The sequence below is a fragment of the Corvus hawaiiensis genome, chromosome 8, assembly GCF_020740725.1.
Source record: "Corvus hawaiiensis isolate bCorHaw1 chromosome 8, bCorHaw1.pri.cur, whole genome shotgun sequence".
Lineage (NCBI taxonomy): Eukaryota > Metazoa > Chordata > Aves > Passeriformes > Corvidae > Corvus > Corvus hawaiiensis.
In genome coordinates, this window is record NC_063220.1 from 37,859,035 (window position 1) to 37,886,284 (window position 27,250).

The 27,250-nt window shown below is 49.3% G+C and overlaps 1 protein-coding gene across 1 annotated transcript in view; it reads right to left on the reverse strand.

The window, feature by feature from the left end:
* Positions 1 to 1,548: 1,548 nt before the first annotated feature.
* Positions 1,549 to 27,250, reverse strand: part of RNLS (renalase, FAD dependent amine oxidase) — a 52,975-nt gene continuing 27,273 nt past the window's right edge. Inside the window, exons 5-7 of the mRNA XM_048311819.1 lie at positions 12,393 to 12,566; positions 4,775 to 4,950; positions 1,549 to 1,832 (exon numbers count right to left, since the gene is read on the reverse strand). Coding sequence (XP_048167776.1) covers positions 1,635 to 1,832; positions 4,775 to 4,950; positions 12,393 to 12,566 — 548 coding nt within the window. The 3' untranslated portion in view covers positions 1,549 to 1,634. The remainder of the gene's footprint in view (positions 1,833 to 4,774; positions 4,951 to 12,392; positions 12,567 to 27,250) is intronic.

Here is a 27,250-nt window from a genome sequence, read left to right on the forward strand (position 1 = left end):
GACAAGTCTCTTCTGTTGCCACCCTTCTGGATACAGTGGCCTCTTTGAAGCCTCAGCCCCGTCACCCCTTGTGTGGGAATTCCATATCTCCCTGCTCCCAGCCTTCCCACTGCCCGGAGCGCATCCAGAGCAACGCATCCAGCAGCTTTTCCCCTCCACCTTAAAAAAACCCCCAAACAGTTTCCATCTAAACCATCTTAATCTGGAGGGAAGCTACAGAGCAGAGGCATTTTGATAGACTGGAGTGATACTTTCAGCAGGAATTTCTGCATGGAAAGGGTGCTCAGGCCTTGGCAGGGGCTGCCCAGGGAGCTTTGGAGTGCCCATGCCTGGAGGTGTCCAAGGAAGGGCTGGAGGTGGCACTCAGTGCTCTGGGCTGGGGACAAGGTGGCCATCGGGCACAGCCTGGACTCCGTGGGCTGGGAGGGCTTTTCCAGCCTCAGTGACTCTGGGATATGAGGAAGGAGCAATTTGAGACTCACCAGGATTCAAAAAACCTCCAAATTGAAAGATCTCATGACTCAAAAAACATCTCTGAGCCTGTGCTTTGCTTATGAACAGGTACTGTGAGGCGTCAGGGTGACCAAAGCTGAGAGACTGCTGAAAGGACAGAGCATCTCCACTCATCTGTCACTTGTGGTACCAGAGGCTGCTGCTGATGCAAAGCCCCTGGAAGAGCATCACAGCTCTTCAGAGAACGACCATTTGAGAGGAGCAACACAGTGTTGAGCCAAAGACACCTCACACCCAGTTTTCTGCCTACTTTTAAAATTAACAAATCTTAAATTCTTAGTGTCACTTAAAATACTCTGCTGGAAATGGTCAAAGGCAGCAGTAAATCACAGTGGTCAGTGCTGTGATACAGGATGTCAGAGCTGGGTGAAATGCAGGGGTAAAATCAGAAAAACAGAGGCTGAACTGTACTCCTCTAAGGCTTTAAATTCTGTCTGCTACATTTTGTTATTTTTAGTGCCGTGGTACAGAGGTACTAGACTTGTGACACGTGATTTAAGAGGAAGGGCAAGTTAAAATCAAATTTAGAATAAATAAAGGATTTCTGAGTAATCTCTGAGCCCATCCAGTGCCACCCTGCCATGGGCAGGGACACCTCCCACTGTCCCAGGCTGCTCCAAGCCTCAGTGTCCAGCCTGGCCTTGGGCACTGCCAGGGATCCAGAGGCAGCCCCAGCTGCTCTGGGCACCCTGTGCCAGGGCCTGCCCACCCTCCCAGGGAGCAATTCCTTCCCAATATCCCATCTCTCCCTGCCCTCTGGCAGAGGGAAGCCATTCCCTGTGTCCCAGCACTAGGATAAGGAGTAAATAAGGAGTTTCCAAAGAATAAACTCTGCAGCTTCATGGATTTTTGTGCTGCTTCAAGTCAGGCTCCTCTCCTTGACATAATTTTCACGGGCTGTAGAAGTATCAGGAGACCTGGCAAAAATGCTGGAGCTCCGTGCCTCTGCCCAGAGCCAGGGAAAGCCTTACTTCAATCAAAGTAACCTCTCCCAGCACAGATCCTGGAAAATTCAATGTAATTCCATCCCAATAATTATTCCAGCCCACCGATACATCTTCCTTTATTTGTTTTTTTTGCAAGATGATGTTGATGTTAAATTCAATCCATCACAGCAACATTCATAACAAATTTAGAGGAGGTTTAGCAGCCTGACTCTGAAATTGCTGTAAGTGAGGCTTCACAGCCTCTGCAAGGCTCATGGCAGACTCCATGCAGCCGTCGAAGTTGGAACGCGTGAATCCATCACCCCCACAGATCAGGAGAGGCTGAGTGTGAAGAATCATCTGTCCTGGGCAATTGGGTACAGCTCTGGTAACCTGAAAATGACAGACAGAAAAGGAGTGGGAAGAGTATTTAATTTACCTGAATCTCACACCAGAAAGATCTGTGTTCCTGAGAAGCACACCACAGAACCACGGAACCGTTTGGGTTGGAAGGAACCTTAAAAATCATCTTGTTCCACCCCCTGCCATCAGCAGGGCCACCTGCCACTGTCTCAGGCAGCTCCAACCCCGTCCAGCCCGGCCTCCCATCCCAAAAGGCAGATCCAAACATTAACCATCAAAGTACCACAGTAAAACACTTATTCCTGGGAGTTAAATAATCGGAGTAAAACTTCACTGTGTGTGAAAGTTTAGAAACTTCACAGCCTGTTCTGTTTTATTCTCAGCCTGTCTCAGCAGAACTGAATTGTCTGACCCTGGTGTAGAGATCTAGAAAGGTGTGAGGGTGATCTCACATCAGCGAAGCAGGGCCTGGAAAATCCCAGACAGGTTCAACACAGGAAAGGGAACCTGCTGTCTCTGGGATCACAGAATCCCAGGATCCCTGAGGCTGGAAAAGCCCTCCCAGCCCATGGAGTCCAAGCTGTGCCCGATGCCCACCTTGTCCTCAGCCCAGAGCACTGAGTGCCACCTCCAGCCCTTCCTTGGACACCTCCAGGCATGGGCACTCCAAAGCTCCCTGGGCAGCCCCTGCCAAGGCCTGAGCACCCTTTCCATGCAGAAATTCCTGCTGCTGTCCAACCTGCTAAAGCCTGACACAGAAGAGTACAACTGCTCATTTCTTGGATTTCCACCCAGTAAACCACTGCTGTATCCCCTGGTGGGACCGTCAGCTTCCAAGGAATCTTGCTAAATCCAGGGGATTTTTCCACTGATTCAAATGTCCCCTCAGCTGGCCACTGCCAAGCCCTTCTGTGCCACTGCCAAAGGTGGATGAGCTGCAAAGCACCCACATTCATGCTGCTGGCTGCACCTTCTGTTACTGGGTGTTAGCATCTCTGCAAAGAGGAAATTAGCTGAAATAACCACCTGCAAGCCCTTATCCTTTATTCAGCTTAACAGAAGAGTCTATCCAGGTGTGGCAAATCCAGACAGAGCCCCTCCCTCAGACCAGTTTTAAGTCAGTACTTAATTTATTCCTGAATTTTTCTCACAGATCGATCAGAGTATGAACAATGCAGAAAGATTTGGCAGAAAAAGGCTTTCTGCACTTCCTTCCCTCTTGGCTACCCAGTGTTTATTTGATGCTGGCTCTACCAAGCAGCTCCTACCCCTCCTGGTACCTGGTCAAAGGTTGGACTTGACGATCTTGGAGGTGTTTTCCAGCCTCAGTAATTCCCTGTAAAGTGGCTCTGCCAAAGACACACGGTGGGTTGGGAAGCTGTTGGCTCTGAATGCTAATGGTGCCTTCACCATAATTAGAGCAAGGGGATCCAGAACTGCAGCTGTGCTGCTAAGCAGTGTCAGTAGAGTTCTGGAAGTCCTAATCCCTCATCTGCCACGGATAATTGTAATGTCTGCATTTTAATCCCAGGATTGTGTTTGGCCATGTGAAGGATGTTACAGCCGGATTTAATTAACAAGTAGGATAAATCCCATCTAAAAGAGGCAGGGGAAAGATGCACCCATCTTATCAGCTCCCTCGGCCTCTGTGGCAACAGCTTATTATAACTGAAAGTAAAGAGAGCTTTAGGAGAAAGAGGGAGCTCTGCCCAGATATTTAATTTAGGCAGTGATTACTTTATAGGGTGGCATTAGAGATCTCTTCATTGAGATAACCGGTCTGACCTACAGGGACTTATTTGCAACCTATGACACATTGACATTCATCCACCAAATTACAGGCTGGTGATAATTCCTCCTGTGGCACCAGCAGCTGCTGGAGTCAGAGCCCTGGCTGGCAGCAGCAACAGAAGCAGGAGCTGGATGGGATTTGGGAACCCCTTCCAGAGCTGGATCCGACTCTTCTCCCCGCTCCTCCCTGCAGCTCCCGTGATCACCGGCAGTTCTCAGCAGGTAAGGCAGGAGAAGAGACCACATGTCACAACCAGGGAACCTTAACAGTGACACCTGCTTTTCCCCCCAAAAAATATCCCCCTGAACCGATAAAGAGGAACTCAGAGAACACACCCTGACTTTGATGTGTTTTGTGTAACTATTAATACCCGTGCTAAGGTCGCTTGTGCAATCCACCAATACTTTACTTGCAGGAAAATGAGCTCTGTGCTAACGAGGCCAGGTTCCCCAATTGCATGCAGATCAAGGGGTATGAGCAGACTCCACAACAGCCATCCCCAGCAACTTCAAAAAAGGAAAAATTTTTAGGGGACTGCTTTAAAAGTAAGTATTTTGCATCAACCTCCACATTCAAATTCACCGATGTAATTCAACTTGAGAGGCTTTGGGTAAACGTGGAGATACACTCCAAATTTTAGGAAATCACCAACAATTTCCTCAGATTTTTAGAAGAGGACTGCAAAATATACACATTTTGCTATTATTGCTCTTAGGTAGTTTACTTTAGCATACTTCTCACATAACATTCTGTTAAATTGAGCTGGGCCAAATCAAATAATAACAATTAGTACATCTGTACTCCTGCTCTTCTGTGGTAGGGTGGGAATTCTGCTAGTAATACCACATACTTCTGGATGCAGAGGGATGGATTGAGTCATGTTTTTTAAATCCCAGCAAAAATCCCACCGAATTACGTGGGATTTACTTCCTTCCTGCACGCTGCTCCTACCCCTGCTTACCAGGAGAGCTGCATAACTCACTGCTAAGCCAGGCCCACGATGTTAAAAAATGGCTAAAAATGACCTGGCTTTTGTTGGCCAGCCCTGGATGCTGCTCACAGCTGTGTGGAGCAATGTGTTACAAGTATTGAGCAACCATCCCCTTCCCTCCTGCTCCCTGAGGATGGAGAGCACAGCCCCAGCAGGCCCTCCCAGCTGACTGGTCCCACCAGGGAGTACCTGGGAATATCTCCACTTCTGGCACTTGATGCTGCTTGGTTTAGGCAGGGAGGGCACAATCCTCTGCAGGTGACTGAGAATTATCTGCTGCACCTCTGCAGGGTCTGAGTCCAGGTGCTCGCTTCCAAAGGTCACAGTCGTGTGCACCACGACCGAGGGCCCAGCTTCAGGAGACTCTGAGAGAAAGGAGAGAGCAGCTTTTGAAGGATTGCTCATTAATGCCTGCCTTCCCCACGTGCTGACAATTGTGCCTCCAGCCTAGGAGTGAGTAAGGACAAAAATATCTGTGGTACCCCCCTGTTCTTCCAGATGGGAAGAAAAAAGCACAAGGAGTAACAACACAGGTTGTTCACAACAGGAACACAAGTCAAGGAGGACAATCTCTGCAACAACCTGGCCTTGGACACTGCCAGGGATCCAGGGGCAGCCACAGCTTCTCTGGGCACCCTGTGCCAGGGCCTCCCCAGCCTCATTGTAAAAAAATTAGGATTTTTATCTAATCTATATCGACCCTCCCTCGGTTTAAAACCATCACCCCTTGTCCTATCGCAAAAGTTTGTTCTCATCTTTTGAACATGCAATCATAGCTCAGGTGCTGATGTTGATCCCAGCAGACTTGGACAGGGCCAGGCTTTGCTCCATTTGGGGCTGGCTGCAGGTTCTCTGCAGCAGGTGACTCCTGTCCCCGCTGGCTTGTTGGCTTGTCACCTTACAGACGTGGCCTAACAACCAGCAGCCAGAGAATTTGCCTGGATTAGGGGATTTTTGGGCTCAGGGACTTCCCCGTGCCAAGGCAGGATGAGGACCCAGCAAATCCTCGTGTGAGTCATTCCCACTCCGACGAGCAGGACGGAGCAAGGACACGACCTGGGTTATGCTGCATTTCAGCTGAGCTGGCTGTTCAGTGAAGTGATTCCCCCTCACTCCCTTACCCAGCAACTCCCTCCTTGGGGAGCAGAAAGCCTTTCCTGGTTAAACCTTTGCTTGGATTAGCGCATTCCTGGACAAAGATTTGCGCTTCGGCGAACGAGCACTTTATGACCGAGGCACCCACAAAGAAAGAGGCGGCTGAACACGTTCTGACCATTCTGGCTGCCAGGCACCAAGCTTGATAAACTCCTTCTCTCCAGCTCCTCAAGCTGGAGATGCCCTCTGGGAAGATGGCACATTCCAGCTTTCCAAAGGCAACCAAAATGTCTTTCTCTGGCGAGCTTTCTGTCCTGGTCTGACCACTTCAGAGGTGCAGCAGTGCCAGATCTGCAAGCGTGAAAGCCACAGCTTTGAATTCCTACGGAAGGATCCCCTCTCTGAGTCTCTTTCTTGGGTGGGCCAGCTCAGCCAACCCTTGCTCTTGAAAACTGTGAAAATGTGGCAAAAAGGGTGGGAAGATGTTTCCTGGTTTCACAGCTACCACAGGACATATCTCAGTGGGCATCGGCTTTTCCAGATGTCTGGAAAAGCGTCACCAACGCTACTCAGATTTTCCTTCCCCTTTTTGGGGCAGAAACCAGGTATTCTGTTGTCTCTCCACAGACACTGTGAGGGACAGAAGACCAGGTGGGGAAGCCTATGAGGTTAACTGGGATTTATTACAGTGCACGTGGTATTTTGGCAAATTCTTCCGCATAAACTTGACGAAAAGGCTCATTAAAAGATGCCGAAGCATTTTAATAAAATAAGTATTTACTGCTTGCTGGGTCTTGTTACAGCCAGTGATCCCACCCACGATTTCACCAACGATTCCAGCCAACGCCCACCTCCTTTCAAACCTCTCTTCTCTTCGCTGGCATGCACAGCTGGGAGGACCCTGTGGCCTATGGAGCAGCCAGCTTGGGACCATCAGTCTGATCAGCGCCCTGAGGAGTGTCCTCCCCTCTGAGCAGGTCTGCAACCACACACACGGATCCGGGAAACGGAGGAATTGCAAAGACAGGAGATTGAATATATGCAGAATTAAGTGGGGGATTGAAAAGTGAGGCTCTAACTGCATCCTGCACATCCCAAAGGAAAGGTGACGGAGATGGCAGAGGCAGGCTCTTCTCGGAAGCTCAAAGCAACAGGACAAACTGGGCACAACTGCAACGGGAGAAAATCCCAGCTGGACATGAGGATACAGCCCCTTCCTGTGTGAGCAGAGCACCCCTGGGACAGGGCCCTGAGTGGTGGAAAACTGCATCTTGACCTAGAACCTGGGAATGAGGGGAAAGGTTTCTGGATTGTGAGCAGAAGGCAGGAGCCATCAGCTTCTGAACGTTTTGGGACTGTCTCAACATTCGTCATCAATTCCCAGCTGGAGGAACCACACAGGCTGTGTGGAAAAAGGGAAGGACAGACTGCTGACAGCGAGAATTCACACAGGGTTAAGCCTGTTGGGAGTACTCTCCTCCAGAAAAAGGATGGGGCTAATAAAAGGTGCCCTGGACAAGAGCACAGAGAACAGAGCCCAAGGCCACTCCCCCAGCACAGGGGCTCGCAGGTGTCAGGAAGGTGGCTCTGAGCTTTGAGTGACACTTTCAGTGCAGAACTGTGGTGTCCTGGTCCAGCTGCTGTCACTGTCACAGGGCCATGAAAAGGCTCGTGGGTGAATTGCTCCAGGCAGTGACAACATGAACAGCCCGTGGTGCCAAGTCCTCCCACAGGGATCTCCTCCTGCCCTGGCAGGTTCTCAGGTGGCACTAAGGGTGTAAAGTCAGCTCCTGTGGTGGCCACGTCCTCCTTACCATCAGTCTTGGGGAAGGAGGGAGACAGAGCAATGACGATGAAATAAACCATACGAAATGATGATTAAAACAGTGAAACAAGACGTGTTCTTGGAGAAAGCTCGCGGGGGAGCACCCGCCCACCTAAACCTTCCTCCTGCAAAACACAAAATCCACTTTTCTGTGGTGAATCTATGCCAAGGTCAGGGTCCAGAGTCCCTAAATGCAAAAGGAATTTTAGAGAGGAGGTGTGATCCCTGGGATCCACGGAGGCCTAAAGTTCCCTTAGCAGAGAGAACACCACCAGAGCCTGAAAGCCACAGGGTCCATTTGGGAATGGTCAGGATGGTATCCATTGTGTTCTGGGAACGTGACAAGTTAGAAAAGGAACTGTGGAAAGGGAGGAATTGGCAGGTAAGAGAGATTTCAGGGTGCCAGGACGGGGACAGAGCACAGTGCTCTTGGGACTCTATTAATGGGGTACCCTAAGAAGGACCCACCTGCTCTTTGACTGCCAGAGGAGTCTTGGCAAAGACAGGGAGAAGCAGCTATAACTCCTGCTATCCCCAAGAAAGCAAAAGGCACCTGGATTTGCCCAAACAATAATATTCTAGGAGAGAAAATCATGTCTGAGGGCCACTGTGGAGCACATCTGTGGCTCACAGACTCTGCAGAGCCCACAGACCCACCGACCCTCGAGAGAGGGAGATCTACTTTCATAAAGGCATAAAAGCAAGCAGCCACAACCTGCAGTTCAATTTGCAAGCTCCACAGATGCACCCACAAAACATGCACAGAGAGGATGGAAGATTGTTACTGGTTCAGCTGTGCTAACATTAAAACTTGCTGGGCAGCAAAAGTGGACAGGGCTTGAAGAACTGCCAAGGGGCTTGCTTAGATTCACTTCCCAGTTCGTTTATCAGTGTGTTCAGTGAATCCTCACCAGAACATTGTCTGCCTCAGAGTCACAGAACTCAGAGGGGGAGGGAGGAACCTCTGGAGGTCTCTAGCCCAACCTCCTGCTCTAAAGTGGGGCCAGCTTCAAGGGCAGATCGTTTGCTACGACTGCTGGAGCGCTCAGGAGTGCCAAGGGTTACAACCTAGTCTCCAGCAGAGAACTGTCTATGGATGTGAAAGGCACGCATCTCCCACAGAAATGTTCTCCTCCTTTCAGGGGAACAGCATGGAGTGTTTTTCTCACGTTGCTGCCCAAAACCTGGAGCCATAACAGATCCCGACAGAAACCGAGATGCGGTTGTTTCCTGACCCTCAGGAATTTTTGATCTCCCAGGGGAGATGTGTTTTGGTATTTGAACCCCATTCTGGTCTTGGGTAGCAGGAGGGGAGGGGAAAGGGCTTCTGCCACACCAAACAAACCCTGGCAGAAGGAAATGCTGCTGGGTCAGTGTGGAGGGCAGCAGAAAAGCTGGACACCTCCGGACAGGCTGGAGCTGCATCCCTGCTCCCCGGGAGGCATCACACACGGCAAAAGAGAAGTCAATGTGCAGGCCTCATAAAACCCTATCTAAAAGTTTAAAAAAGAGCAGTGATCAACTTTGCTACACCTAGAAAGCAAGAAGAGATGGAGGTTCACTTTCAAAATGCCACACTGCTGTTCGGAAGGACGGTCAGTGAGCTTCCCCAGCTATCCTCAGAAATTCCCGTGGTCCCTAAGGTCCCATATTCTCCCTGGAATAAAATCTACTCTGTCTGACAAAGCACATTTGGGAGGAGTCACGGAAAGAATGGCACTTGACTTTTTTATATTCAGAAACCCAGCATTTCATTAGCCCTACCAACAGTTTCTGATTAGTTTTCTGAAAGGCAGGCAGGGCTGGCAGGGGATTACAGCACAACTGGCTGCGTAGCGAGGCAAAAACTTAAACACTTCTTTAACTCCTCCATCTTCCTAAAAATTCTTACTTCAGGAAGGAAAGGAATCTATATTTTAAAATTAAAGAGGATACTCGAGAATTACACGGATGCTAAAGCCCTGTAAGGCGGATCTTCCCTTTAAATTACATAACCCCACAATCCTGGAGCGAAAGAAAGGAACCACTTCCACTTTTATGTGTCATCTATCTTTAGTCCTCCTGGAACGCAGGGAGATGCAAAGACTGCGGTATTCCAGAAATAATTTATACTGGAGAATTCCCACTGTCCCCCCGAGCCGGTATAAATATGGATGGTGTGTTTGAGGCAGCCAATCCCACGAAGTGTTTAATATTCATGCGCACCACACGGGGAATTCAGCACACGCTTCTCGTGGGCTCTTCCTTACGTAACGTCACCCCTGCAGGCAGGGATGGGATTCTACCAACAGCAGCTGGGATCCTCAGCTGGTGGAAAAAGCCTTCCCTCCTGGAGGCTCCTGATTACACACCAGGAATTGGTGGCATCAGAGGAGCTGCTTCATCAAACCCACCCCCCTTTAACAGCAAGGCCGGTTTGTGTTCCACCGGGGAAATGTGAAACGCACGTGAGTGGGAAGTCTCTGCTTTACGGAGTGAAAGCAGGGACTGCCACATCTCAGACAAGTGACAAGGACAGTCTGGGCTTCCACAGAGAGGGCCACACTTTCCCTTTTGGTCTTTGAGGGCCGGACTACCTGCTTTAGGGAGGTGTTACATACACATATGTGAGTCCCTCAGCAGAAAGCTCACAGCATCACAGAATCATAAAATGGGTTGAAGATCATCCAGTTCCAACCCCCCCTGCAGGGGATCACCACCAGCTTTCCTCTGGCTCTCTATTGTTCAATGCTGCTTATTAAAAAGCGACTGTTTGAGGTGGCAGTGAGGGTGAGAGAAGCCTCCATTAACTGTGGACGCATCAGGTGAAGAAACAACCGGAGAAAGGGACGGCTTTTGGGGAATGATGACTGTCCTGGAAGATCTCAGCAGCTCTGCTTTCTCCAAACATTTACTTTTTGGTTGTCACCACCCTCTTCTTCAGATGGATCCAAATGACCAAGGTTGAGGAACGGAAGAACGGGAAGATCGATGAGCGGAGTGGACATAAAAGGGACAGCGAGGTGCTGCTGTGCCTCCCACTGAAATGTTCTGGAGGGCAGTCAGAAGCACGGAGAGAAAAAAAGCAGATGCAAAATACTTGCATATGTGCTGAAACAAGCATAAAGGAACTTTTTATTCATGTGTTTTGGTTGCAGGACTTCTCATGTAAATAAATTTCAACCCTCAGCCTCCCTTGCCTGTGCTGTCTAAAGGCTGCCTCCTAGAAGAGACACACACAATTTGTTCTTCTTGGAAAAATTTGCTCATACAAACAGAACTCTCCCCCAATTCAAAGGAAATTTCAGTGAGAAAGGTATGTGTCAACACTGATGTTCTGGTGCTTTCTATGCATTTGTTAACAATGTGCCCCAAATAGTGTGCTTTGTACTTGGTTCAACCGCATCCAGAGACAGCAAAGCTGTTTGATAATACCACTGAAGTTCCATATTTGTTGTTCTTGGTGCTGGGGCCTTGAGACCACATGTGCAAAGAGGTGGGGAAAGGGTGGGTGAATTTGGGAAAGGATGGGTGAACTTCTTCACGACACTGGTAAGGATAATATCAGTAGGTGCTATTAGCTACCAGGTACTTTTTGTTGAACACAACAATGGCAACAGAATCTCAGATGCAAGAAAAACTCCAGCTGAACACTGTCAGCAACAAGGAGAGAATGCCAGAGAAAAAAGATCACTCATATTTGGCTTTCCTTACGCTCGTTTTTTAACATATTCACCATAAGTCCCTGCCGGAGAAAGCACATCAGGGTGGATACATCCTTATTTTGGCCAGTCCAGCCATTCTTCTGTTTTCTTTTCACTCTTTTCAGATCAACAGGCTAAATTCATAGGGAAAACAAGGAATTTGTGCTCGCACAGAGGGATGGAGAACCTCTCCTACAAGGAAAGGCTGAGCTGGCAGTGTTCGCCCAGAGAAGGGATGGCCCTGGAGAGAGCTCAGAGCCCCTTCCAGGGCCTAAAGGGGCTCCAGGAGAGCTGCAGAGGGACTGGGGACAAGGGCTGGAGGGACAGGACACAGGGAATGGCTTCCCAGTGCCAGAGGGCAGGGATGGATGGGAGATTGGGCAGGAATTGTTCCCTGGCAGGGTGGGCAGGCCCTGGCACAGGGTGCCCAGAGCAGCTGGGGCTGCCCCTGGATCCCCGGCAGTGTCCAAGGCTAGGCTGGACAGGTGGAAGGTGTCCCTGCCCATGGCAGGGGGTGGAACTTCGGGTCTTTAAGGTCCCTTGCAAGCCAAACCACCCTGGATTCTGTGACTCTGACTGGTCTGCAAGTGTTTTTTCTTGAGCTGGTCTATGCCACCACACTGCCGCACATGAAACTCAGTTAATAAACACACGCTTCCTCAACTGGCATCTTCCAGAAAGGGAGGAGAAGGGTCTGTCTTGGGGGATATTCTCCAAGCCTCAGCGAGCACGTGCAGCCATTTCAGGGCCTCTCCCTGAGCATAAAAGCACCCTGGCTAACTCTGGATCGGGCTGAGCAGCCCCAATTACCCAACTCATTCCTCCTTCCAAGCCTGGTGGAAAGAGCAGGAGCTGCAGAGTAACGGGTGGCGGGAGGCAAGCTGGCATGTGCATGGATCGGTGTTTAAACAAAGGAACCCCGGCTCTTTCTTGGAATAGCAACATTTTGATGTCTCCAATCCCCCGACACGGGCTTCATAACCACAGTAACACAAGCCATGTGCTGGGGGCTGATCCTCCGAGGGCCGGCCCGCTCTCACTGTGTGCTTCACTACAGGCCAAACGTGACATGAAACGCCATCCGCTGCGGCTTGGAGCTAAATACTCGCTCTGTTCAGAATAGCAACACTCAATTAAACAGCATTTCTCATGATCTACACCCTCCATTGTGGCTGTGTGTAAGGGGAATAATGGGAGCACTGACCTATATTGCGCTTCTTGTTATCGATGGAGATGAAGCGTATGCAGGGATTATCGGTGATGTACTGAGCAGCCCAGGGGACAGCAATCCCTGTCCCCGCCTCATAAAACAGTCCCAGGGCGTAGCGGGATGAGTAGCTCACAGATTCCAGTTGCTGCTTTTGGCTTTCATTAATTACTGTGAAAATATTAAAAAAAAAAAAAAAAGGAAAAGAAAATCAGACAATCCCTCTCCTCTCAGAACATCAAATACGGGAATGCTGCAGTTAAGCTGATTAATCCTTCCTGAAAATGACCAGACTGCTAAAACTAAGAATTTAATATTAAGCTTAGTGCTTTGTAGTATTTTTTTTCTGGGACACCTCTTCATGAAGTTTTAATGGTGCATTATGCAGAGTGTGTCCCTCACACACAACCCTCCCCCAGCTGCTCCCAACCCTTCCCTAGTTGCCTCTGACTCGAAACTTTGATGACTTCAGTGACTTTTTTTTTTTCAAATCTTTTCTCAGAGGGCGAATAAATAGCGATAAAATGCTTGGGTTGCCTCAAGGACATCAAGTAAATGATTGTATGGCTCGACAAACACCAAAATGACTTCACATATCAACAAAATGAACTCAGAGACTCTTGAACCTCTGGGGAAAAGAGCCCTGTGACTTCTGTGCTGCAATTCAAACGAATGAAGAAAACTCTGCACTTCAGCACACAAAAGGTTCGTAGCGAAGTTCAGCTCCTTCAGCTGAAGGTATTTTAAAGCAGTTTAGAAAATTTCAGAGCAAGTATGAATCCTAATTCCTCCCTATGATTAACTCTTCTATCTTCTAATTACAGTAAGATCTGCTTTTTGCTGCGATTTCATAATCTTCACAGAAAGCTGCACAAAGCAGCATTAGCCCCACCGCGTGCATTCGAATACTATTTAATTTCATACCACAGAGAAATCCAACAGCTTGGCTAATTGTGGAGTTCAGTTCCACATCCCTCTTCCCATGACTGAAAGGATGTCCAAGGCCTCTCTGAGCCAGAGCAGGACACGCAGAGACAGCAGTTCAGCTGATGCTGCGTGAAGAAAGGAACAGCTCATCCTACAGTGGGTCAGGCCAAAGGGAGCACAGTGCCCCAGCAAGGCCATCCCAAAGCTCACGGCACAGGATTGTGTCCTGACAGCTCTCCCAGCTGAGGCTCCTGGCTGCTCTCCCCCACCAGCCTGACCTAATGCCCAGCACACCAGTCGGATTCCACCCCAAATCCCATCAGAAACCAACCCTGAAATGTCCTCAAGATAAAAAAGAAACCTGAAAAAATGTGGGGAGTTTTTTTCCGTATCTTCCCCACAAATATGCTGGGGAACAGAGAAATGGGGAGAGCAGAAAGAAACAGTGACCAAGCCACAAACACCTGGGGAGAGGGAAGGAGGAGAAACACGGCATCTGGCAGTAGGTGGTTGGTGGAGCTGCCGGAGGGAGGAAGCAGGACTGGCTGAGCAAGAGCAGCTTTGAAGAAGCTTCCTTTCCCTCTCCAGTTCTCCCCCCAAGAAGGTGCTGAAGGGTCCAGTTGCCTCTCACCTCACCCCTGCACTCAGATCTTTCCAAGAAGGATCTACTCCAAGGCCACCCAGGGCTCCTGCGTGCTGGGGGCTCCATGCCAAAGGCCCAGAGCAGCCTGGCATGCCCCAGGCAGGGCACTGGCTTTCATCCCGGTTTTCCGTGCTGTTCAAAGGCTGACCCAGGCACTGGCAGGACCCCCCCAGCTCACCTCCACCCTCTTCCATCCCTGCCCCCTTCCACAGCTTCCCTCCAGCTTTTGCAGCCCTCAGGACGGGGGGGATTTCATGGTGTGGCTTGGAGGAGAAGGAGGGGGATTAAGCAGGGCCGTGGGGCGGGCTGGAGGGCTGCCCTGCAGGAAAGGATGCCAGCAGGAGCACATCCCGCCCTGCTGGAAATGTTCCCTGGCCTAAGTTCCCGCTCAAGGCCTGAGCTTAACGCGGTGCCAGCATCCGGGAAACCATCCCGGGGCTCTTTTCCAAGCGGGAACAGCGGCGTGAGCCATTTCCCTGGGGCTCGTCCCAGTTCCTCCTGGCAGAGCACGGGAGCCCAGACAGGGAAGAGAGCTGCTGCTGAACACATCAAGCACAGCAGAGGGGACAGACCTCAACCAGAAAGCCCCTCCTGGCCCCTCTCAGGAAGGAGCTGTGCCCAGCTGGGCACATCCATCACCACCGGGCCCCTTTCTCACAGCCACCACAAACAATCACAAGGTATTGCACATTCTTGCTGTGCTTCAGAAGGGTACAGAAGTCCTATAAACAAGCAAATAGGAAGCTGTAGCATCCCATCTAAAACACTATTCTCTGTCCAGGTTACTCTGGCTACTCATTTTCCCCTGGGGAAAGGAAAATAAATGAGACCTCCTCCAGCCTGTGGAGCAAATTCCCTGTGATGGAGCTGAGCTTCCCTGCTCCTCAGGGTGAGAATTTGCTTCAGGTTTATTACAGGGAGCCCTTGAGCACGTTTGACCTTCACAACACTCAGTGCTGCCAAAGCTGAGGTGGCCAGTTGGCTCTGAAGTACCTCGTTTGAGATTTCACATGTCATTATGGAGCTGTCTCCACAAGCTGTACAGCTTCAGAAGGTGTTAGGGGTCATGGGATGGATGCTGGACAGCAGGGAGGGGATCGAGGATAAGCTGTGATTTTGTCAGGTGTAAACAGACACCCACACGTGGAGCTAGGCCAGGGAGTGATGAGGGAGGTACAGGAAGGAAGGGCACAAGCCGAGCTGAGCAGCCCAGGAGAGGGGAGAAGAGGGGAGGCAGGCAGCTCCAGGGCTGTGACTGGCCCGGCCAAAGGGCTGTAAACAGCCAGGGCAGCTCGTTCACAGCAGCCAGGGAAGGAACAGCTTCGGGAAGAAGCGACTTTTCCAAGCCTGGAGGAGATGGGATAACAGCCAGGCTGAGGACAGCCTGCAGGTGTTTTGGGGACAGTGACAGGCTGCTCACCTGGAGAGATGTGAACCCCAGACACACTGAGGAACTCACACAGTCATAGAACCACTGAGGCTGGAAAAGCCCTCCCAGCCCATGGAGTCCAAGCTGTGCCCGATGCCCACCTTGTCCCCAGCCCAGAGCACTGAGTGCCACCTCCAGCCCTTCCTTGGACACCTCCAGGCATGGGCACTCCAAAGCTCCCTGGGCAGCCCCTGCCAAGGCCTGAGCACCCTTTCTGTGAAAAAAAGTTCCTCCAGGCTCAGCCCTGCCCTGTCCAGGTAAACCAGAGCTAGGAGGGAACTGGCTGGGTAGAAACAGGAGGACTCATGGCCAGGCTCAGGCTCTGGGCAGCTGCACCAGGTCCTTGGGGCTGTGTCAGGGCATCTCTGGGCATGGGGATCCCCCACCACACAGGGCCCCATCGCAGGGCTGCTTCCCTGGGGCTGGCTGGGGTTTTCTGTGCCCCAGCTGAGCCTCTGGTCTCTTTCTGATCACACCATAAACCAGAACCGACTAAAACCCATCATCCCAAACAGTCATCTTTATACCACAAAATTTAAAAGCGTGTTAGTTCAGTTACTGACGTGTGTTTGCTAACTAATTTCCTTCACTACTGCTTAGGTTCTTAAAAAAATAATGTCTCTAGTTCACTGGGTTCTAAGCAGCTGCACATTTACCAAACCAAGGAAGTTTTTATAGCTTGAGAAGACAGGCAAGACAGTGACGTCAAATTTGAAATCCAGCAAAAAAAAAGCTGAGCTATATGCAAAAACAAAGCTAAGAGTTGTAAGATTGAGGTTTTTCCCCTGCTCCATCCATTATGCATTTCAGCAAGGCCAACAAGTTGATCTAAGGACATGGAGAGAACCTTCATTTTGAATTTCCATACTTTTATTGGTTTAAATGAAAACCAGACTGTTGTTTTAACGCTGGGTATGAAACCACAAAATAACTATTAATTTTTCCCCTTCCAACAAAAACGGTTAAGATGATTTTAATAACATTTTGGAAAAAAAACACACCGACCCTAGCTTTCAGAACACGGGATTGCCCAGCATACAACCATAGTGATATTTTTAAAGCAATGCATGAAGACATGAAAATCTTGTATTTTCCACTGCAAGACTCAGCTACAGCTGCACTGCGAGTGCCACTGAAGTGAGTGTCCTCTGGAGATTTCATCACATCAAAGCAAAGGGCCATGTATACTTTATTTGCTGTTTCTCCAGACACTGACAGCAGAGTGGATTACTTATCTGTAGCACTCAATAAATACAGCCAGGGCCTTTTATCTGCCGTTCCAGGGCTTTAATGTCACCTCGCTGCCTCACTCGTGCTGTGGGAAGGAGCGGACCCAGAGATCCCATTAGGGCCAGCAGGACAGAGGAGAGCCAAGGCTGGAGCTGGCAGGCTGGGAGCACGGGCACCTTGCCATCCAGGCATCCAGGAGGGAGCCCAGCCTCCCACCACAGAGCCAGGGAGGCAAAAATAAACCCAGCTGCTCCAATGGCCAAGAACCGACTGGGGCCTTCAAGGCTTAATCCTGGACTTTTACTCTTCTACCAGAAAGTGCAGGAGGAGATTGCAATGTCATGGAATCACAGACTGGTTTGGGTTGGAAGGGACCTTAAAAATCATCTCTTTCCACCCCCTGCCATGGGCAGGGACACCTCCCACTGTCCCAGGCTGCTCCAAGCCCCAATGTCCAGCCTGGCCTTGGACACTGCCAGGGATCCAGGGGCAGCCCCAGCTGCTCTGGGCACCCTGTGCCAGGGCCTGCCCACCCTCACAGGGAGCAATTCCTTCCCCATATCCCATCCATCCCTGCCCTCTGGCAGTTTGAAGACACCTTTCTCTGCAGAGAGGCACTGCAGGAGTGTACACCTGGATCCCTCACCACCAGCTTGTGGCAGTTCTCAGAGGCTCCAGCAAGGGCTGGGCTCCCAGCTGCGCTTTTGGGCAAGCAGAGATGGGCAAGAGACACGATGGACAGTGCAGGGCTCAGGCTGCTGGGGGCAGGGAGAAACCATGTCAGGACTGCAGGGAAAAACAGATGCTGCGATGTGAGATGTATTTAAAACAACGCTTGTTTTGGAAAGTTTCACTATTGCTAATTCAGTACTGCTGAAAGCTTGCGGAGACTCATCTCCCCTTGAGGCCACCACATGACATCAGAGCTCAGCCAGGCCACCTGTACCCAGCTCTTGCATGACCACAAGGGTGTGTGGGCAAACTTGGGCAAAGAAACTGAGATCCTGGTTTGAAAGACTGCCAGGGGTGAGAGGGAAAACCCTGACTTTGTTTCACCAGCCAGTCTTGCCGAGTGGCACAGGGGTTTTGCATCCCAATGATCAGCAGCTCCAGGAAAAGGTAACAAACAGCCAGAACTACCCTGTGCTTTAGTGCACAGCAGCTACTGCCTAATATGTTCCAAACCACTTACTGAGGTATTGCCAAGGTGACTGTAAATCTAGAGATAAACAGATGCGACCAGCCACCGAAGCAGCAAGGAAAAAAACCCCTTTAGCAGTACTTTTAAGGAATGAAAGTGCAGTTAAAACTGCAAAATAAGAGCATGCTGGACTTTTTATTTCAGGAGAAGATTGCTCTTTTTAGTCTTAACCTCTGCTACTGTAAACTTCTCATTCTTCTAGTAACTCATCAGTTTCAGCTTTGGTGGGAATACCATTAGAGCCTGGCCTGAACTTTGTGACTTTGTCACTGCCCAGCCACCCTGCAGCTTTCAGGACCTGAAGCCCTCCACTTTCTTCATTTTTTCCCATACTTTATCTCAGTGAGCACCCGCCTCTCTCACAGCTATGCCCTCAGTAACCCCACCACTGACCCTGTGCCCCAAAAGGCTTTGTGATTTCCTCGGACTGCTTTGCTTAAGACTTTACTTGCAGCAAATCCCCAGGCATCCCTCAGACATTGCTGGTGACGGGGCATCTGCGAGTGCCCAGTGACCACCGCTACTCTAAAAGCTAAGAAGGAAACTGTGGTTCAACGGCTACAAAGATATTTTTAGCTCAGGTATCAAGTTAAGGGATCTCAAGAGATTCACCCAGCAGAATGGGCAGCTCAGACAGTATCTGCAGGGGCCGTTTACGATCACAGCTGCCGCAGCTCTGCTCGGGAGGTGGCTTACTCAGGTTGGCACATCATCCCGACCTTCACACAACGAAGCCTCCTCGGATGGCCACCTCTCCTTCCTCAGCAGGCTGGCAGGAGCCTCTCCCACTGCTCTCCAGAGCCAGGAGCTGCTGCCCTGAGCTCTCCAGCTGCGTGGGGACAAAGCACAGGCCTTGCAGGCCACCCCCTCAGCAGAGTGACCATGCCACTGGCCCTCTGCCACCGCACTGACCGCTTCAAGATGCAGCCTGTTCCTGCTGCTGCTCTGCGTAGGAGGGAGCAGAGGTTATGAGAAAGGCTTCGGTTTTCAGTCCAGCTTCCTTATCAAACAGCTCAGAAAGTTTTTTTTTTTAAAAAGGCAGCATAACAGTTAAAGACAGCCATGGCTGTGTTTGCACTGAAAGGGTCACTAAACACAGGTATCTGTTGTGATATTCTCCCCACTGCTGGGATAATCCATCGCTCACCTCTGTGTGTGTGTGCAACAATAAGGACTTGAATAATTACTTCAAATCACTGCAGCCCTGGCTCACTTGGCACAAAGCTTCCTTATCTGAAGTCTGTGGCATGTGAAGGAAAGGCATATTCAGAAATGTAGATGATGAAGTGGAAAAGAGATGCTGGGAGAAAAAAAGGCAGCACAAGTTAAGTTTTTTATGTTATGATTTTGAGAACTAAGCCTGGATAACTGTCCACCAGCTGCTCTTGACAAGATTATTAGGAATTCACAGAATCACAGGAGAGTTGGGGATGAAGGGACCTCTGGAGATCATCCAGTCCAACCCCCAGCCAAGACAGGGTCACCTGGAGCAGGTGACACAGGAGCACTTCCAGGTGGGCTTGGAATGTCTCCAGAGAGGGAGACTCCACACCCTCCCTGGGCAGCTGTGCCAGGGCTCTGCCACCCGCCAGGGAAAGAAGTTCTTCCTCATGTTGAGGTGGAACTTGTGTTTAAGTTTATGGCCACTGCTCCTTGTCCTCAGTATTTCACTCAGTGTTACACTAAAACCTGGTATTTTCACAAGAAACATTTACACCCATCTCCTGCAGCACCGCACATGTTCAAGTGAACCTTTGAACCAACAGCGAAATGGAACTACAGCTTTTCTAGAGCAGGGGGCAAAGCTGGCACAGGGGCTGAGAGCCACCCACTCTTGTCTCCTGGAGGAAGGACAGAGAGGAGGAGGGATGAGGAACCAGGGGAGATGCTCCATGGGATCTCTGCCAAACACTTCTACACTTGACTCATACTTTTTACCAAAAAAAAACCCCTCTCATCCAAAGCGATAATATTTTCTGTTACTTTTAATAGTCAATTCAATTCTTTAAATTTGGCAAACCTCTGTCCTCCATCCCCAATGCCACAGTTTATTTTTACCCAGCATTACACACAGCCAAGGAGCTCCACACTGCTCGCTTCAGCCAGCGTGCTCACTCTCAGGTGGGTTTAATGCAGGTGCTGCCATTAGATTCACATTTTCTTCTATCTCTACTAATGAAGAAAATAACTTTACAGCCCGGTTGTTTGGAGGACTGGGTTGTGAGGGCAGAAGCTGACTCTCAAGCCCAAAACGAAAGACTCAAAAAGAATCTGGCACTGCAATGCCCACAGAGCACAGCACGGAAATGCCGCTCCCCGCGGGTTACTGCACCCAGGGTTTTGATCCAGAGTCAATGGCACTCGAAAATATGAACCTCTGCTAAGCTTCCACCCCGGGAAGAACAGGATATGACATTTACACGCAAGTAAAACTACAGGAGAAGACAATAACTGAGTGTTTTTCACCATCCAAAGCTTCCCTGTGGTTACAGCACAACCTGCCTGGGGAAAGGAAGCCAGTCCTGTCGTGGTTCAAAGTGCCCACATTTCAGCTGGGAAATTTCTTCCAGTTCTGTCTGGCTGTGGAGCCACCAGCACAGAGTAACTCCTTCCAGCAAGGAGTTAAGATCCCCAGAACTTTCCAGGAGATTTTGGACATGCCTGAAATCAGATCCACTTAGAAAGAACCCCAAGAAATGAGTCAGTAAAGGCCAAATTAGAAACAAAATGCACATGTCCTCTCCAGCTCCTGCTCTGCAAGCATTTAGAGGGAGATGCAGATTATACACATGGCAGGCCACCCTATCACTCTGATTAGCAGGACTGCAAATCCAGTTTCCATACTGAAACCCATTTTTAGTGTGTTACTCTCACAGAGCCCACTAGTTCCTACGGCTGGCACTGATGTGGACAGAAACTGAAGACATCTTGGAGAAAATCTGATTTATTCAGGGATCTCTGCATAGATTTAAGACCTTACCTTTGAGGTAAGAGGCTTGGAAAAGTTTGGCTAGAAAAAAATAAAGCTCATTGTCACATCTCCCCCAGATTAATTTGCAAATTAATTTGCAAAAGTTACTCTGTAACTTGATGTAGGAAGGAAGCTCTTCTAAGTCCTCTGTAATGACACGGCACAGCAGGAAGATGAAGCTGGATTAATTTGCAAATTAAGCTTCCTTCCTACATCAAGTTATGAAGTACTACACGCAGTTCTGGTACTCTCTGGTGCCAAAATGTAAAAGCTCATTACTTACATAATCACCATCATAAAACATTTAGCAAATAACTTATTCACCTACTGTACACAGCATTGAGCTGAATAATAAAGCCAAGAGGATTTATTTCCTTTAAATATTACACCAGTTGCTGAAATAGCATTAAAAGCTTTTCAAGGCAGTGAAGCAAGAGGTTGGATTGTTGCTCCGTGCTGTGACTCAGGCAGAAGAAACACATAAATAAATTGAATTAGATCTGCCTGGTGCTTGTGGCTTCTGGGCTGCAGCTCCTCGTGGAAGACCCTAACGACCTGTAGGGCTGGGACACAGCAACTGGGAGTGTCCCACAGGGTCCCAGTAAAGACAGACTCCTGGAAACACTTGCCTGTTTCCCAGCTCAGGTCAGCCCCTGTGAAGCAGGACCAGGCAGTGCAATGCAGATTTACAATATCGGACACCAAAGCTATTTCCATTTAAATAAGTACTGGAGGAAAATGCTTTCAGGCATTAATTATTGAGGAAGGATTCAGCTGGCCTCTGGAAATTTCCACTTAAGACATGATATTAACATATTTTATTCTCTTTTTAAAGTGCATCTGGTTCATTACCAGGAGCATGCAGAAGGAAGGAATACAGGGTAGAGCTGTGCACATCAAAAAGTCACAGGAACAGCATTCAACTTTGAAAAGAACCCCCCTGGGGTGACTTTTAGGGGATTTTGTTTTGCCCCCCCATTCAGGCCAGACTAACAGTATTACCTCTATTTGGACCTCTGCTTTTTAAAACATTTTCTGAGTCACTCCAAAGAGCCTCACTGAGCTTTCCAGTGCCTGTGCACTCCTAACACAACGCAGCCATCCCTTCCAGGCTGAGGAATCCCAGGCCACTGAGTCAGCCCTTGCCGAGAAGTCACTCCGTGCCCCTGGCCGTGCACTCCGCGGGCACCTCTGGAGCCTCTGGCACACTGCACCCACAGCTGCATGGCACCTCTGGAGCCAACGCTGCACCCACAGCTGCATGGCACCTCTGGAGCCTCTGGAATGCTGCACCCACAGCTGCATGGCACCTCTGGAGCCTCTGGCACGCTGCACCCACAGCTGCATGGCACCTCTGGAGCCAACGCTGCACCCACAGCTGCATGGCACCTCTGGAGCCTCTGGAATGCTGCACCCACAGCTGCATGGCACCTCTGGAGCCTCTGGAATGCTGCACCCACAGCTGCATGGCACCTCTGGAGCCTCTGGCACGCTGCACCCACAGCTGCATGGCACCTCTGGAGCCTCTGGCACACTGCACCCACAGCTGCATGGCACCTCTGGAGCCTCTGGAAAGCTGCACCCACAGCTTCATGGCACCTCTGGAGCCTCTGGAACGCTGCACCCACAGCTGCATGGCACCTCTGGAGCCTCTGGAACGCTGCACCCACAGCTGCATGGCACCTCTGGAGCCAACGCTGCACCCACAGCTGCATGGCACCTCTGGAGCCTCTGGCACACTGCACCCACAGCTGCATGGCACCTCTGGAGCCTCTGGCACGCTGCACCCACAGCTGCATGGCACCTCTGGAGCCTCTGGCACGCTGTATGCACTGCAGGCACACCAGGGTGGCCCCAGCACCCCCAGGGGTTGCACCACCAGCAGGAACCCCAGAGGAGCCCCAGAGGCCACTTCTGCCCCACCTCCTTTCCCTCCACGCTGCCCGGCACCCTGGTCACCTTCCCAGGCACAGGTTTTCTAGTGTTCAAACCAAACCATGATGTGCTTCCCAGAGCTGAAGTGGAAGGCACAGCCAGCAGCGGTTTGCTGCCACCCCCCCTCCCTGACAGTCCAGCTATGGTTCCCATATGGTTTTTACTGGTAAGGAAAGACTGTTAAATACTGGAGGATCTGTCTGCTGCTTCACTTACTTAAGAAAAATGGTTGCTGGGGAACTAAGTGACCTTAGACATCTGCAGGGAATTTCTGGATGCCTATTCTACTGCTAATTCTCAGTGCTAAGCTTTGTTTTCTCAATTCATCATAAACAGCCTCCCTTTTTCAGTATTATTAATGACTGTGAGTTTCTATCTGTCACACAATTTAGCTTAAACACTTCCAGGCTGCTTCTCTTCGTTTCAGGGGTTTGGCCTGAAGTTGCCTCTGTATTTTACCATCCTCAGATGGGTCCTCTACCAGCTCTGCTCATTTCCACTCTATCCTGATGAGGGCTTGGAGCACCCTGGGATAGTGGAAGGTGTCCCTGCCTGTGGAAGGGGGATGGAATGGGATGAGTTTCAAGGTCCCTCCCAACTCCTTAATGTTCTATGATTTTGTGACAATCCTGAAGCCCCTCAGGAGAGCACAGTTGCAGCAAGAAGCTGTTTTTCCCCATCTGATAAAGTTCTGTCCCCTCCCTTGGATGGGTGAGCTGAACACTCAAGAAGTATCAAATCCTACTGCTCATGTCACCACCTGCTGTGGAATGTGACCCCTGAGTAAAAGGCAAAAGGACCAGGATGAGAAAGGGAGGAAAGGCACTGGCACAGAGACGTGCAAGCGGTGCTAGAAAATTCATGACAAATCACACACAAACAGTTGCAAAAAAAAAAAAAAAAAAAAAAGGTCTAAATTATATGTGGAGGAAGTCTGTGATTTTCTACTGTTGGGAGAAATCCTCTCATCACGAGCTTAAACACTGAATCCATTTAAATGTAATTTAAACTCCCAATGAGGCTTTCAAGCCGGTGCTTCCAAAGGCATACAAATGATTTCAGAGGGGAAGCTCTCACCTCACTAAGACAACGCCAAGAGAACTGTGCTTGGTTTGGCAATACCTGTAAGACAAGCAGGAGGGAGCTGCAGAAGGTTTAAAGGGAAGAGAGTAGGGTATGAGGCAGCGAGGTGCTCAGAGAGGTGACGCAAGGCACAGACACCCATTTCCCTCCGCAACGCCAGAGAAAACAAGTACTTGCTGAATACAGCCCGCCACAACTGTGCCTGTGCAAACACAGAACTCCACCACCTGGCACTAGAAGCTTTCTGATTGTCATCTTTTGCCTCATCATGTCCAATAGCTCCCTGTGTCAGCCTTTAATTCACCCCAAATACTTTTTAAAAGCAGCCAGTAAATGTGCCTGTCTGCCTTACCAGTACTTATGGGGAAGGAAATAAAGCCATAAATCTTCATTCTTTCAAGAGGAAAATACAACTTTTCTGAAGAGAAAAGTTATTATGAAACCTAGTATCTAATCAGAAAGTTTATTTTTAGAAGGTTTCTGCACTGTAGTAATTAGTTCAGGAGAATTTGGGACACGCAGTTTCAGGAATCCTCATCCTGAGATAAAGCTGCGTAACACTGGAGCATCACAGGGCTGGGGATCTTTGTAATCACGTCACAAACATCTACAGATCCAAATCTGGATGGATTTTAAAGTTTAACATCCATAATATCGTGCACAGGATGGTAATAAAAAAAATCAAATCCATTTTCTGTCATCTGAGAATCACCTAAGCACTCTTATAAAGCAAATCCTCTTGCTGGGGAAGAAGAATCTACTGGACAATGGAAAATGCCAGGACTTGACAACTGCCAGCCTAGACAGACGTTTCCTGCAGGAAGAAATTCTCATCCATCAGATTTTTTACAATTTACGTGACTCTCATCTTCTCTAAAAACAGCCCTGTTAAACCATTCCTTTTTTTAAACTCACACCAATTCTTCACTAAGTTTAATATCAACCACCAGAACTGTGAAAAACACAACAAACCTCCTCACATAAATAAAGAGACGCAGGATATAAAACGCCACTTAGGATTACACATGCCACAGTGACACTACCCATAGACAGAGCACACACGAGATTCTAGGCTTTTGTTTTATTCTGGGTGGTTTTTTATTATACAGATCATGGCTACATTTCTTTCTGTGTTTTATTTCACTTTTTTTTTTGTTGTTTTTTCCCTGCAGCTGAATTAGTTCTGGACTTTCTGGGCCTTTCCTCCCAGAAGTTCTAATAAAGCAAGGACTGAAAAGCTGAAACAAACAGTTTTATCCTTTTACTATTTTTAGAAGCCCATTTGAATTCTTATGTGCATATTTCAGTAACTAAAAGGGCAAGGGAGAGGGGAAAACATAATTTCTGATGTGTTCCAGCACGGCAAACAGAAGAATCTGAAGTGGATACAAAGGGATAGGCAGGAGAGAAAAGGGAAGGAACTGGATAAAGGAGCAGGGAGATAAGCACAAGGGCAGATGGGAATCAAAGCAGTAGGTACAGAGGGAAAATAACATTAAATACAAGGCCCTAGGACAGGAGGAAAAGACAGTGGAAAATACAGCAGAGTTAACAGATTTACAAACAAAAAAAAAAGTTTGGGGAAAACCAGTTTTCAAAAAGCAAGTGAAAGATGGATCAAGAGAAACCTGAAGTAAACGAGGAAAGCACAGAACTGAGGTTTCCAGAGAGAGGCAGACCAGAAGGAAGGCTCACAACTGAGATTAACAGACACTTCTGTGCGTTCCCATGCCAGATGTTGTGTCTCCCTAAATTTAGAAGGAACAATGGGACGAATCCTTTTACTGAATTGGCAGGGTATTTTCTTTTCGATTACGCAGTTTAAGAATTAACGTTGCCTTGGCCGCTGCTGAATGTCTGAAAGTCTCTTTAAAGATTTCCACTGCAACTGCTGAAAAGAATCATCCAGAGAGCTGCTGTTCTCCTCCCAGATATGCTGTGTTTTATTTACTCTTCTGAACTGCAGAACCACGACAGATCTCTCTACCAAAAGTACCTTAAAAAGTTATTATATTCTGTAACTGAATGCTCTGCACCACCACCAGTCCCAAGCGAGTTCTGAGTTCATTCTACCTTTTCAGAAAAAGGCTGAGACAATAAACAACGCAACCTGAAAAATTATTCAGGCCCACCAGGAGACGAGAGATGCTAAAATACACTAAAAACACAGCAAATGCAGAAATTTTCAAGGCCAGCTCGGACAGGGCTTGGAGCAACCAGGTCTGGTGGGAAGGTGCCCCTGTCCCTTGGCAAGAGGGTTGGAAGGGGATGATTTTTAAGGTCCCTTCCAACACAAACCATTCTGTGGTTCCCTGATCCTATGAAATGGGTGAGGAGCTGCCAGTGGGTATTTTTAGTGGCTTCCTGCAGAGATTGGTAAGAAGCTTAAAAGTGTACAAACAGTTTGATGGCTGAAAAGTAAATGGCAATGGAAATTTGCTAATGGCACAAAGTCTGCCTGAGTGGGCAGCCCTGCACGATCTGTACCTTCCATGCAGGAAGCTGGAGTAGCAAGGAGGAGGAGAGCTTAAATTTGTGTACAATACTCATCAGATGCATCCTGAAATGACAAATTCTGACCTTAAAAAGGAGCTGGAAGAAAAAGATGCCCGAGAGATAGGATAATTAAGGCAGCTCAGCACTTCTCTAGACAGAGAATTCCCATCACTAAAAGGATCAGCCGGCTCCAGAAAAACACTTCAAGAGGCAACAACTGGAAAGAAAAGTTTTCAAAAGCAGGTGGTTAACTAACAGGGGCTCCATCTTTGATGGTTTCTGCAAACCCTGACTGAATTTCTCTGGTGAAGTGCCAGAGGGGAACCTACACGTGCTTTACTGTCACCTGAGCGACCCAGCTCAACACAGAGTGCGACGGACGGCCTGGGACACGTCAGTGAACAGACACTGATCAAACGTGCTCGATCGCTTTCAAACTTCAAACTATTTCTGAGACCTGTGCCAAGCCTCTCCTGTGATAGCAGCAGCCTAGAGGGGCTCCAAGAGAGCTGCAGAGGGACTTTTCATGTGAGTATGGAGTGACAGGACAAGGGGGAACGGCCTTAAGTGAAGGAGGGAAGGTTACAATTAGATATTAGGCTTAGAGTAGCTATTAGGAAGTAGCTCTTCACTCTGGAGGCATGGGGGGAGCACCCTCTCTCCCTCACCCTCCTGCACCAGCCTGGATGTGAGCCAAGATCCAAACACAGCTTCCCCAGTTCCAGCCCTGGATCTAAGGCAGGCCAGTGCCACTCCCTTAACTGGCCCGTGAGCAGCGCTGGTTCTTCCCACGGCAAAGCCTGGAACGGGAAACACAGCGATCCATGTGCACACAGGGCCAGGACAGGAGGCAGGCACGGCGAGCTGGGGGCGGGACAGGCTGTGCAGGAGGCACTGGGAGCACTGGGAGCACTGGGAGCACTGCCATCTGCTGCAGTAG